The sequence below is a fragment of the Trachurus trachurus genome, assembly GCF_905171665.1.
Source record: "Trachurus trachurus genome assembly, chromosome: 10".
Lineage (NCBI taxonomy): Eukaryota > Metazoa > Chordata > Actinopteri > Carangiformes > Carangidae > Trachurus > Trachurus trachurus.
In genome coordinates, this window is record NC_139894.1 from 23204039 (window position 1) to 23218247 (window position 14209).

Below are 14209 nucleotides of genomic sequence, written 5' to 3' on the forward strand. Positions count from 1 at the left end.
ATTCTTCCAATTTTCGCATTTGGAGAAGGTATTCTTTCGCGCGAAGGCTCCAAAGTGACAGGAAACTGCCTCAGTCCCGGGCTCGGTGAGAGAGGGAGAGTTGTGAGCGGACGGAAGGCGTTGGAAAAATACAGTAATAAAGCCGACAGAGAGAGCCGCGGAGGAGAGAGAGGGAGAGAGCGAGGCAGCACTTTATTTACCACACCTGTGATGCGTTGTTCTGAGCAACGAAGACGCAAGACCGGGATACTGATGGCCACGGTACGGCAGGAGGATATGCGCTGAGGAAAAGACTTGGGCGTTGTGAGATATATAGCTATATATATAAAAAAGAGGCGTTCACTGACTCTCTCAGGACCCGAACAAGCCCAACGTGCCAGTGTTTCTTCTCTGTCCCTTTGCCTCTTTTCGTTGAAACTTAGGTGATAAAAGAAAGAAAAAAAAGAAAACACGAAGATGCCCTTACTTCTGGGCCCCTTTGTCCGCTGGAGGTTCAGCGCTACGCTCCATGTGCTCTGGCTCGTTTTCGCCTGCTTCACCTGCACTGGTGAGTTACACTATCATTTTTAGCTTTTGGTTAATTATGTTGTGAATGTATTTTTCTTTTGTCTGTGTGAGGAAAACCTTTAACTCGACAGATAATACCGCACGTGAAGTTGTTTGCTATGTTTCTTTCTTCTTCTTTTTTTTTTGCAGCCGCGCGTGACAGAGCACGTTGTTGGCACTGGTTATTGTTCTATAATTTGCTAGCACTAACACTCATCAATTAGCCTGCACCTTCAAGGTTACACGGGAGAGTGTGTGGCTTCTGTAACATGTCTACCAAGGTTAAAACTTGAGCAGCCTCTCTTATTATCCAGCTTTCTAATGTTCTTACATGTATTTACCTACACGAAGCAGCGCCGTGAGCTCTCACGTATTTTATCCGTCTACTACTGTCGTGACAGTGAGGGAAGTTACACCTGCTTGGAAGGAGTAAAGAGCCAACCTGCACTATTAAGAGGTGTTTTACAGACGGGCCCGTGGAAAAAAACATAGAGCTCCTTTTTAATGTTTCCACATCAACAACCTTCACTTGTTTTTATTTTTTTTTTATTTGCGAAATTAATCCTAGTATTGGCAGAGTATCCTCGCTGTACTCTTTGAGATTCGGGGCTACCAGCAGCAGGACCGGGCAAACCCTGTGTTCCTCGCCTGTATCCCTCCATCTAATGGGTGGCCGTGCTGGGCTGTGAGCAGGATCATTCAGCTCCACGTTTCTCCCTCGGCCAGGACTCATTCCTGCTGCATTTGCAGTATGGTGACAGCTTTACGGAGTTGGTAGACGACCTACTCGCACTGATGAGTTACATTTTATGATGTAGCCTCTTGGCCAGACACTCCCGATTGCATGCAAATGTGCTTTGATGCACAAAACAATCACCAACAGTGGGGGTGAGCCGAAGTACTCAGACTGGAGAGTTTCCCTCAGTAGCAACAAAATGAGCCATTTGTGAGATAGCTTAGTTAAGTTTCACATTTTCCTTTGTTCTTTAGATGTTTTTTTGTAATCACATGTCCTCATAGTAATATTGTAATAATTATTAATAATAAAAATACAGGTGCAAATTATATTTTAATTTCTATGAAGGATGAGCCGGTCATGGACCCTTGATATAACAGTCTGTAATGCACAGTCGAGAAAATCATCTACTAAAACCAAATTAGTGCAATCAGTTGTTATTGTCCATAATGCACAATTTCACTTCATTTTAGACTTTTTATTTATTTATTTATTTTTTAAACAAACACTTTATTTACTCATTCTCCCTGATGCGAAATATCATCCCCACATTGCCACACAGCTGGAAGCTGCTGGTGAGAATCCAGAACAGGAGAATTTCACACATCATTTGCCTTGCGCTTGTTTCCAAACTGTTAACCTTGCTTTGGACAGAAGGCAAACATGTTAAAGTTGGTGTAATTGTGTCTCTTGCTTCAGGACACTGAGATGATGAATTAAGAGGGCTTTTCTCTTGCATTAATTAGCGTATAATTATGAATATATTAGGATTAAATAAACAGTCGTCCTCCAGGGACCTCATATATCAAGCTAAGTAAGTAGCAGTGCGGTGGTATTTACAAGTCATTTTATGATGCATGTTGGAAGTGATGTATTTTGATAGGGTTGCTGGGTTATATGGATGGCGTGATGTTTCAGTGGTGATGTTGCCTCATAGCCGGAAATTACCCGCTGCTTCAGTTATGTGTGGAGGTTGCATGCTCTTCCCGTGTGCGTCGGGTTTCCACTTAATGCTCTGGTTTCCTCCCACAGTCCAAACACCCGTAGCTGTAGGTCGATTTTAAGGCCCTAAATTCCCATAGGTGTGATATGTTTGCATGTTTCTTTGTTTGCCCTGTGATAGACTGGAGATGTGGCCAGGGTGTTTCCCTGCCTTTCACTCAATGCATGATGGGAAATGGTCCCAGCCCTCTTGTGATCCTGAATGATAATGAGTCAGTTCAGAGAATAGATGAATACAGGGTTGTAGGCAACATTTTTCATTAGTATTTTCTGTCTGCAGTCTCTCAATACCTTGCAGACTCTTTCTCCTTGTCTCAGTCTGTTACAAACTGTCATATATAAGGTCACTATAAGCATCCTTATAAGCCCCCATCACAGCTTACAGACTACCTTTATAGGACAGAGTGAGTTCCAGAAATGGATCGGAAAGTAATTTGGTAGCCAATTCTATCTACATCAGGGCTGGGACAGTCTCAGTTGAGATCAGTCAAGTTATCCTGTGTAGAGAGGCAAGGTGCTGACTCTGCATTCATCGGTATCAAAAGCCGACTTGTCTTTTTTGCAGGGAAACATAACTCAGTCAGTAATAAAGGTAGGCCTGTCAATCTTGATTTGAGCTAGCTGAGCACTTTCCTTTTCACTGTGTTGTGAGTGATTTGACTGACCGGACAGGACAGAGGGGGTAGCTGTGCTTTCAGCCCAGCAACTAACAACTGTACTGCACTGTGTGCACACACAGGCAGAGCAGAACACAAATACAAGCATTTCTGCTGCACGTGTATTCCTGCAGATTATTCCTTCCTGTTGCTCCTGTTGTTTTCTTTTTATTCAAACTTGCCTCTTAGTCTGTTGGATAATGTTTGACTTTTGTCATTTTTAAAGAAAATTTCAACAAAAAGGCTGCCATCAACGCTGGGAGCGTAGAAATCCCTGACTTTTCTTTGTTTTTCCTGCTGCCCAGTGAGAGTGTTGCCAAGCAATGGTTGTCTGGTTCAGTGAGGGAGCATGGGATTTGGTATCAGGCACCTTCTCACTTGTGTGAATAGTCACCTCAGAGCAATTTCCACGGGGCGTAAACCTTGTGATGATGCAAGGAGATGGCCATTAAATGACAACAAGCAGGAATCTGTTGCGTAATACAGTCATTTGCAATATCCCATTTCTTATAGTTCAGTAATAGAAGTGATTCTTTTGCCAGATGTCTCTCATGATTCTAATGTGAATCATCCCAGAGTTGACTTTCTTGCACCCAGTTTTGTCTCTCCTCATTGACTCACTAAAGAATGCGATAAGGAGAGCAAAAGCGGAAATTAACATAATTTATTGGGGGAAATTGCCTTCTGGTCAAAAGAATTTAAAACCACTTCGTTTCTGTCCCATAGCTAATGCATGGCAAATGATCACCATGTATTTGCAGGGATATGGTCTTTTACAGGCAAGTGATAATTTACTACCAGAAAGAGTTTTTGTTCCCTCTAGTCATGGGAGATGAATTCAAATGGCACAGACAACGGGAAGAATGTTGTGCACTGGGGGATGGAAATTTTGTATAAAATTATTTATTTTCTCAACTGCTGATACTCGCCCAGTAAATTAGCATGATGTACAACTGCAGTATATATCATTCAAGCAGGCTGCTTACAGAATTTGAATTGGAAATCACAGTGAAAAATTGAGTTGGAATTGCTTATTTGCAGAGCAGAACTGATCAAATATATTGCTTTTATTCCTTACTCTTTCCATCATGTTAATTTGTTTGCCAGAAAAAATACAGACCAGTTCAATGAATATTCTTCCTGTCTAAGTTTTGCCAAATGTAGTTTCTTCAGTAAGAGTCACTGTGATTAATGGAGGCAGAGATAATAGTTCAGCATAAATGAATAAAAGGTAAACAGTGCATGTCAACACAGGTCAGCTTTAAACAATGGAGGAGCACGCTCCATTTGGTGACAAATGCCTGTGCACCTTATCTTTCAGAAGCCTATGTCCCTATGCTTATCATTTGCAAATGGCAATCTTGAGGAATAAAGGAAGGACACAGCCGTGGCCGAGGACACATGGAGGATGAACCTCGCGGAGGGGAGGAGTTAGGTGTTATTTTCTGCAGTCTGTGCAGAGGCCCTGCAAAGGCACTACATCTCTGTCAAACTCTGCCCTTTTGTTTCAATTACCCCATTTCTATGATTCAGTTCTATGTGAGAGCGCTTAGGGGTTGAAGTTGGGCTGTTTCCCGCCTGAAATGCAGTGCACCATATTCGCCATCAGTGCTTTTCTATCTAGGTAGCATGAAATTGACCTTTCACCCCTGATGTGGGCTGAGATTACCCTATGCCTCAATGGGAACCTGGGCCATATTTCATAGGAATCAGACATAGTATCAGCAGTTGGGAGATTGCCCTCAATCTCCAGCGTTGTGTGTCTGCTGCTCCTAACCGTCCCGTGCCAGCGACCAGTCCCATATGGGCCACCAATGAGAAGTAGGGATGAGCATGTTCCTGAGTCTCTCCCTGGGGGGTCTAATCAAATGTTCTTTTCCCTGGCTCATCTCTTTCTCTCTTCCACTCCCATGGTGAAGAAGAACATGCAATGATGACCTTGAACCTTGGATGCTACTGTGTCCTCTTGCTGGGAAAAAAAGAAATCACTTAAGTACATAACAATGGGACATGTGAAGGTTGAGGGCGATGTCTGGAAGTTAGTTACAATAGAAGATCCTAATGCTTCCAGCAAACACTTGGCAGTAGTTTCCTCCCCCCTCAGTGTTTTGACCATGATTTTGCTAACTAGAAAATTATATGCTGTGGACAGTAGTTGCGTACTTATCTTGGATACAGCGTTTATGTGAAAATAGTCCATCGTGTTTGTTTATAGCGTCCACAATGTGCTGTCTAGCTGCTGAGTTTGTACAGTCAGAATAATGGCATGTTAGGAGATGTGTCCAGCTTCTTCCTGTTCTCCAAATGATCAATACTCTTCTCCAAATGGTTAATTGGCCATCAGTCACTGTCAGAGGAAGTGCTTAGAAACCCAGAGGTGTCTTGGTGTAGCTCATAATAAGAGACTGTCCATTCCTCTGGGCCCTCTCCTGGCCTTTACTTCTGACCAGGTGGTGGCTGGGGAAGGCGGGCCTGAATGCAATATGGAGAGCCATAGATTAATAGTTCCTTAGTGAGGCCACCAGGGAGCGATGTGAAAGCCACTTCCACTTCATCATACAGTGGACTGGATGGAAAGTCTGCACAGCACGTTGGCGGGAAAGCAACTTCGAAGCGGTGTGATGAAGGTCATTTGATGTGAGCAGCTATTTGGCAGTTCAGTTTAATATCATCGTTCGAAGGCCTGATTTTCTGATCATTAAAATCTGGTCTGTATTTGTGGCAGGAAAGTTAACTATATACACCTGTATGTGAAAAGTTGGAAGCGTCTGCACGTTGATATTCTGAGAAGCGAGCTCATTTGAATAAAGGCAGTTTTTTTAAATGCAGCTTGAGCATAAAGTTATAAGATAATTACACTTTTATCTGCTACTTCAACCGTGAAGAAGGAACATACCTCCAACCAAATGTATGGCTCATTGTTATGCTTACCCCTGTTTAGCATGGCATGTAAAATACATAATTAGAAATCACCTAAGGCTACTCAGACAGCCCTGCTGGCGTTTGATTGGCAAGGGTATCGGAGGGAGGTCTGGCCCAGTCTGAGCCAGAATTTGTCATCTTGAAGTGATTTTGTTGACAAGACAGGAGGCACAGTGACCTTTCCTAATTATGTGTATGTGTCCAGGCACCGACGCCTTAGGCAAGCAATTCAACTGAGTCAACAGAGCGCTGCCTCTCGGAGCACATTTAAGTGCAGACAGCATGTTGTGTGATGTAAGGTTAGAATATGCTGGGTTTAGCTGTAAGCTTGTTAATAATTCAGTATTGATACAACACTACTGATGTCATTTGTGTCACCTTTTGCTCTGTGTCTTTGCTCGTAGATATGTAAAAGAACAAACGGAGAGATCTTTTTTCCCCCCCTCCATTTTCCACTCCTACCTGATACCATCTCCAGAAATCAGTCTGATCTTACGCCTTGTACGTTAATTCCCACAAAACATAAACCATTTATCATCCACTCTAAATGTGTGGCAGCGAGAGAACAGCCTCTCTGATCTATGTAGGTCCCTCCGTTATTGTTTTTCCCAAACAAACCACTTCCCGATGTGAAATGAGGTCTGAACATTACGGATTCAAAGCTTAAAGCTGAGCAGCAGATTTTCTTGGCAAGGCCATCAGGAACACTAGGCTCATGGAAAACGCATTCAAGTCCTTACTCCAATAGAATTAATCATGACAACACAGCTACTATTGAGGCTAGTCGCTCCCTTTTTACAGCACCCCTTACACTTGGCTTATATGGATTTAAATGTCCACTGACACTGCATTCATGTTGAATCAAAGTGCGTTTTCATGCCCACAGTCTCTTGTCACCAATGCTTGAATTTCAAAAGGTGAGCACAGCTTCGCTATGGCATTGTTTTAGTTAATTAGCCACTGATTTACAGTCCTGCGTTTCAGGCAGAATTAATATCGAAGGTTTAGTGATATGAGAGAAATAAATTCTTATGATTTGAGGTAACCAGTTATAGCAGAAATGACACAGATTCTAAGTATGAAATGTTGTAGGGCCCGGGGCATCTTGGTTTGCGTTAGAGAACATTGAGTCTGGTTTACAGCCAGAGCTGAACAGTTAATCATAATCGTTCTCTTCACTAAGTACAAGTGCAGGGACACATCAGTGATTACAATAGAAAACCCCACTAAGTTATCATTTAAATGTCACAGTGAATCTGAGTACTGTCCCGTTTTTTTTAGTCATGCCAACACCTGTGTCATCACGATATAAGATGCAGAAAACTGAGACATTGGTGGAGGACCGTCCACCTTTGATTTCCTGGTGTTTTCCTTGTTTGTTCGTCTTAATTCAAAAATATTAACACCACATAACCCTTTGTAAACATTTTATAGTCTCCTCCTCCTTATGGTTTCCAGTGGCTGTGTTTGCTTAACTACTGAACTACTATTGGCACTATTTATTGTATCGTCAGATAGCCGTATTGGATTTACGCAGTTTAAAGTTGGCAGGCACCTAGATCCAATGTGTACCTTTGTCTTGGAGAGAACAATACTCTCTACTCGCCATAATGCATTTGAAAAAACTGACAGTGGTAAATGTTTGATCAAGCCTATGGGAGAAACTTGTCTACCAACTGTTGCAATTAAAAATTTGTTGAAATGATGTGCTGCTCTGTGAAGTGCCAGTTTGTCTCAGTTTCCCTGTGGCTACCTGTGGCTATGTGATGCAGGTGCAATGTAGCAACATTTTCTGATAAATCAAAACTAGAACTACTAATCAACTGCTGTATGTGTAGACAGGACAGAACTGTCCATTCCCAGCCACCTCACCTGTATCACTGTATATGCTCATAGCACATTATCTTTACTTTCATTTGAATTGTTATGTTTTTTATAAAAAACATAACTCAAACTCAAAGTTTCTTCTGCATATTGAAGTCTTTATCAGCAGATGGAGTTGCTCGGTTGTCGTGGAAATGGCTCAGCTGACTTTAGTTGATCTAAATATATCATTTGTCTGATACAACATTTTGCCGTATCTCTGTGATTTGTAACTCTTGACTCGGTTCAGTGGTGGTCTTTGGCGCTGGGTGTGAATGTTGAATATTTTTGTCTTGTGTGTAAATTCTAACATGTATTTCAGCATGCAGGCAAGTCCTCCGCTGATAGCTCAAACAAAGTGTTGCTCATTAGGGAAGACATTCAAATGTTCGGGCAAAAAGTGTCTACTCTCCTGGATCTCATTTCTTTGTAATTAAAAAGCTTCAGGCCCGTACACACTATGTTGATGTACCTTTCATTAGTGCACAACAGGTCTTGGGTTCAGTCTGCTGGGTGCAGTCAATTGACAGATATAAACTGACATCAGCATGAATTCTGGTGTGGGTGGATGGTAGATATATTGCCGTTCTTGTTAGTGTTCAAGCCTCCTCTGTCAAAAAGCCAGTATGATGTCAACGCACTGTAGTGCTTCCACTCTGGCCAAACAGATGCTACTTTAGCTTAATTGAACAATGCTTAATGCATATTTACTAGTAGGTTGTTTTTATAGACTTGAAAGTGCTGTTACAGGTTATTGATGACAATTTTTTCCATTGCATCTTTTGGGAGTTGGCACTACTCAACTCTAAAAACAACAAAGCTCGGTTCAATTTGCTCATTTAATTAATTTGCCTAACATGCAGTCGGGGCGGGCAGACATCTGGTGACCAATAAACAAGAATCTAAGGAGTTATTTGTTTGATGAGGCTGGCATTTAATGAATGTGAGTTGGTGTCCAATTTCAAGCGGTGATTGAATGTACGCCGGCCTCTGACCAAGCTCAGTTCATACAATATTGTTAACAGCTCCTCTAATGACTTCATCCATCCTTTATTTCTGAGTCACTGTGGCAAATTTTTACTCCCACTTCAGAACATCCCATCATTCATAAAATGAAGACACTATAGATGATTATTCATCTCTGTTATTCTAGATTTGACAATCTAATTGGAGCTTAAAAGTCAATTGGGGATGCACGAGGTGAAGCACACTAAAAGATTTCTGCTTCTTTTTTTGAATTGAATGTTTTACTATAATTGCAGACATTTTGATGTTTGCAGAGTGTCTAGACATCTGCACATGCCCTGAACAGGTCCTGTGGGGTGGGAATCACAGAGTTATCCCCAGAGCTGTCACAAATGTCGCCAAATGTTTGTCTTCACTTGATGTGACGATGGTGTTTTTAATCATGAACTTAGAGCAGGATTGCAAGTCTCTCTTGATAAGAGTGCCTGCCAAATCTTGTAAATATAATTGTGATGACAATAGTCAATCTACAGCTGTTTTGATTGGAGTCTAGTCTATAGTGTAGTAGATGGTGCTTTGTAAAATCTGCCCTTATTGACATGTCAGCATCCAGTGGTCCATTTTAACTACATGACTCTGTCCTTGGTTATAAGAATCGAGTACGTCGTAGATATTTTGAAGTGACTCAGAGTTGGATTTCAGATATTCTTAGATTCAATTTTAATGTTCTTCTAATGTGTCCCCATCTGTTCTGTAATCACACAGGAAAATAGCAACTTCATTCTAGTTAGAAGGTCAGAAACTGCAAGCCAGTAACGCAAAAATCCTTCATGTTTTGTTTTTCCATAAATCGCTCAACAAGTTGGGCCTTGGTAAGCACCTGTTTACTTTCTTGGATAATTATCAGCCTTATACTTAGCATAACTAGTTGTATCTACAGCCTTTTGGTGCTTTTACTGTCACCATGTCACCTATGTTTGCCAGGACCAGCCCTCATGGCACCAGGGGGCTCCACTAGGCAGACTGATGTGGTGCCGTACAGGGAGGGAGGACTTGGCTCGTTAATCCCTACTAGACATGGCAACTTCATAAAGACACATTAATTCTTAATGAGCAGGCTCTCTCTGGAGGGTTTGGGGGCTTTTTCCCTTCTTCTTCTTTTTTTCAGTGGGAAGCAATGTCTGACTTGCACGGGGCCACACCTACCTGAGGGTCTGAGGAAGGTGAACCCTCTTCTACTTTCTTTATTACTTAGTTTATCAGAGGAAACAGAGGGGAGGACATGGATAAAGATGCTCAGGGTAATGGATAAAAGAGATCAGAAAAATAAAAAATCAATTTTTCTGTGTGTTTCAAGACCTCTTCAGATTTATCAGAAGCCCTATGCCTTTATTTTTGCATATGTGGACCCATACACATGCACAGGCAGATAAACAAAACACCTACTCTTGTAATTATCAGACAGCGGTATACCAGCCTGATTGTCATACACACTGTGCACTGTGTGCAGTAAGCAGTAAAAGGCTTCCTTCCTTTTACTGCTTACATACTTAAACCACTGATGTGCAGTGTTTGGACTGAAAAATCATTTCCAGAAAGACTTACCTCTCTGTTAACTTCATGCAAGTGCAGTAAATGCACAAAACTTAAATCAAGTCCATATTTTCTGGGACCATTCGTTTGCCTTTTAAACAGCGCCAGTTCTTCTCTTTACACCTTTGCACAGTTGTTGAAAGGACTCCTCAGTTGCTCCTAACATCTTAAAGAACATGCCACACTTCTTCTGTGGATTTACGCTGTCTCAGTGTCTTCTGTCTCCTCATGTAATCCCACACTGCCTCCATAATGTTGAGATCATGGCTCTGTGGGGGCCATACCATCTGTTGCAGCACTCCTTGTTCTTGTTGTCTCTGAAGTCCTTTTTATAACTCTGGCTATATGACTATGTGCTGTATGTTTGTTGAATGAAAACTGAATGAATTTGGAACTGATCAGATGGTCTCTCTGATGGTGGGGCATGATGGGTAAGAGTGCCTTAAACATTTGTACAGGGCTGTATGTTCAGTCCATATCTGTTCTCTACTGTGTATTTCATTTATCCAGTCAGTGCAGCCTGTGCCTTGTCATATGTGAACCAAAGTAACCTCACGCTTTTCACCAAAGGAAATCGATTTTACCGTATTAGACAGTCTGTGACTGTGCAACCTTTTCTATAGTTGCTGCTGTTTTCAGTTGAAATCTCAAGTGCTCTTGTGAATCATCTTATTTTCTGTTTAAAGTTCCCAGGACCAGACCTCAGACCACGTTCCTGAATCATTCCAGTAATGTGTGATAGAAGTGCCACTGTGAGAATTGCAAGATTGGACAGTCCATACTTAGCTATTCCAAATGATATTTCTGGTTTTAAAATTTCCCTACTGAAAACTTGGACAGATTGCTTTCAGCCTGAGTCATCACAAAGCCAAATGCAATTTGGCTTATTTTCTAATTTCTTGGTCTGCAACATACACTGCATATGGCTTTGCTCTGCCACTTTCGCTAAAAGTAATGATTAAATAATAACCTTTCTGCTTGTGTCAGATTGTTGTTAGAAATGTCATTGTTAAACTTTTTTTTCCATGATATATTTTCCTATCTGTTTTTCAGTGGAAATATTATACTGTAAAATCCTAAGCTTTTACACACAAGAGAGGAGTAATCATTTTAAGAAGATCATTTGCTACACACACAAAAAAAGTCTTTTATCTTTGTGCACTCTGCGACAGAACTCTTCAAGTCCTTGTCCAGATTTGTAAGAAAGGATTTGTCCCACTCATGTTCAAAGGATCACGATGAAATTGTGAAACAAACCGGTCCCATGTATAAAAAAGGACTTCCTTACTTGGATAACATTCCTAAGAACTCACAAAGGCGCTTTTCTCTTGCCTTGGCAGGCTTCAGCTTTCCTTTTTATCAAAAGTGTTTTACCTTTCAGACTCCATTATATTAATCAACGACATGCCTTAGCTCTCCTCACTCATTAAAGGAGGCTGAGAAGCTGACAGATCATTTGGAAATATGATTTTTGTCTGCTCTTCCATGTCAGCTCTATCAGCATAAAACTACAACTCATCATTAAAACACATTTCCAGCATTGAGATAAGTAGCACACTTTTTAGTTTATATTCACGTGTCAACTATTTTCCCAACATAATTTCAGGCATTATTCGTGCCCATCGTCTGTAACAGGCTGCCATTTTGTGTTAAGCCAGCACTGACGCACAGAGCCTCCACAGCTTGGCGGATATTGCCAGCGCCTAAAGCAAACAGTAGGGCTTGAGGTCCCACAAGTATGTAGCAGCAAAGTAAACCCATTAACTGCCTATAGAGTGGTCTGTGGTATTGTCTCCTCATGACTCTATCCACAAATGAACCACAAGCTGATTTTCTTGTTTGTTGGGCTTTATTGAATAACCACAGAACGCTTCATTCTGTAACTAATGATAGAGGAAATACAGTTTTGTTCACATCATTTAACATTTGCAACGGAAGTAGTTGTAAAAAGTTTGAGACTGGGTGTAAAAAAATAAGTTGTATATTATACAGGGATGCTGGCAAATCACAGCATAAGCATTTCACTTGGAAGATATAATTTGACAAGTCTGCAGCATTTCATTTCGGGGCACTGAGGCATGATACTTTCCTACTCTGAATTCTTCTATCCCTTCTCAACATATGATGCCCAACTGTACAAATTATTTGAATCGCCAGAAGGTGTTTGATTTATGCTGAGTCTGAGTTATCAGCTCCAAACAGGCCATGTAGCTTCTCTCTTATCATCCAACCCAGCTGCTTGCAGAATTTCTGCATGTTTTTTGAGCTCAGCCCTAAATGTGATGACAATAGTCATGAACAGAACACAAAGACAAAAACTGCCACTTGCAGCAAAATGAGAGCCTCCCCCTCTCGCTTAATTTTTTGTGTCGGATTTTCCTGCAGTATGTTTGACAAGAAGGGCTGGCAGATTTACGCAGTGGCACAACTCAGGCTGTCGCGGGTGCTGCCCACCCCGACCCCTGTCACACAATTAGCTTTCTGCTTTTCAGATAGCTAGAACAAAGGTGAACTCGGGGAGCTGAGGCTGTATTCAGTCAGAGTGGAGGGGTGTGTGTGACTCTAGGGCACTTTCTTGACCAGAGGAGTCGTTGGCTGTCACTAAACATCACTGTCTCCCTCCCCACTAATGGCATCTCCAGATTGTGCTATGAGGAACAAAGGCTGGTTGTATGAGATACTGAAGGAAAAAATAGAGCGACCCCATTAAAGCTGCAGGCTGTGGTTTGTGACAGTGGCTGCAGACCTATAGAAGTGTCATGACAGATATGAACCAAGGAACAATTATAGGGTGATGTGCTTGAAGCTAAGCTGGTTCCTTCATCACAAAAGAAAAACGTGTCGAATGAATAGCGCAGCAAACGCATGCCTGTACACAAAGATGACGACACACACACAAATACACACACACATTTTTTCAGATACACTTACTGGGACATTGCATTGACTCTGTACTGAGATGGGACACTTAACCCAAGTCCTCCTAACTTCAACCAGGACCCCAGAAAAGGATGATTTGTCTCATCAATGAGTTGTAGCCTACACGTCTGCACTTATGTGCATGTTATCATTTCTCAATATACTGTAGTAGTTAAAACTTTTAAAACTAAGAAATGATAGGGAGCAAAATTAAATTTTGGTACTCTGTTCTCCCCACTTTTAATGTTGTTTTATTCATGAAGTGTAATTCAAAAGGTGAGAGTGTTAACAAAACAAAACCATACGCAGAATAACAACAAAATGAAATGTTATGAAGAATAATTTGTACTTTTCCTGTGGCTATAGAAATGAATAAATTCAATTGACTGTGAGTTGAATATTTTCCCCGATAATCATTTGCCGCTGAATTAATTTTTATTCTATGCAAATCTGCATTATCCTGCCGGTAATCAATCTGAACTGTTTGTTTTTTTCCTATTACTGCCAATGGTAAAATATGAGTAAAACAGCAGGAGCGTAGCGACTTGATCTTCATTCAATTTCAGTTGCTGTCACGGAGTGCTGAGAGGCAAACTAAACATAGTACATTTCTGGTGTGGGCACTAAATACTTTTGGATGGTGACATAGCATGGTGGCATAGCATTATTAAATATATTTTAAAAATGCAGTTGCTACTTATAAACCCATATTGAAACCCAGCTTTGGGTTATCTTGATGGTCCCCCTGTCTTTTTTTTTATAGCAATCCTAACATACAACATTGTCCTTGGCTTTCCCAAAACTAATTGGATTAAAAGACAAGCCTTCACATACCAAAACAGTTTCATAACTGTTTACTCTTATTATTTTAAGCAGCAGATATAGCCTCCAGACTATGAGAGGGCAAGTGACTGACAGTAATACTCCATTTTAGCTGTCAGACTGAAGGAAGCAGTTGAAATCAGCGTTCTCCTCCCTTTGGTAAAGCATCACTGTTTTTGTCCAA

General features: G+C 41.2%; 1 protein-coding gene across 1 annotated transcript in view; it reads left to right on the top strand.

Annotated features, from left to right (window-relative positions):
- Positions 1 to 200: 200 nt before the first annotated feature.
- unc5a (unc-5 netrin receptor A) overlaps positions 201 to 14209 on the top strand; it is a gene marked incomplete at its 3' end in the record, with an annotated part of 127911 nt that continues 113902 nt past the window's right edge. Inside the window, exon 1 of the mRNA XM_083980466.1 lies at positions 201 to 547. Within this exon, the coding sequence (XP_083836592.1) occupies positions 457 to 547 (91 nt within the window). The 5' untranslated portion in view covers positions 201 to 456. The remainder of the gene's footprint in view (positions 548 to 14209) is intronic.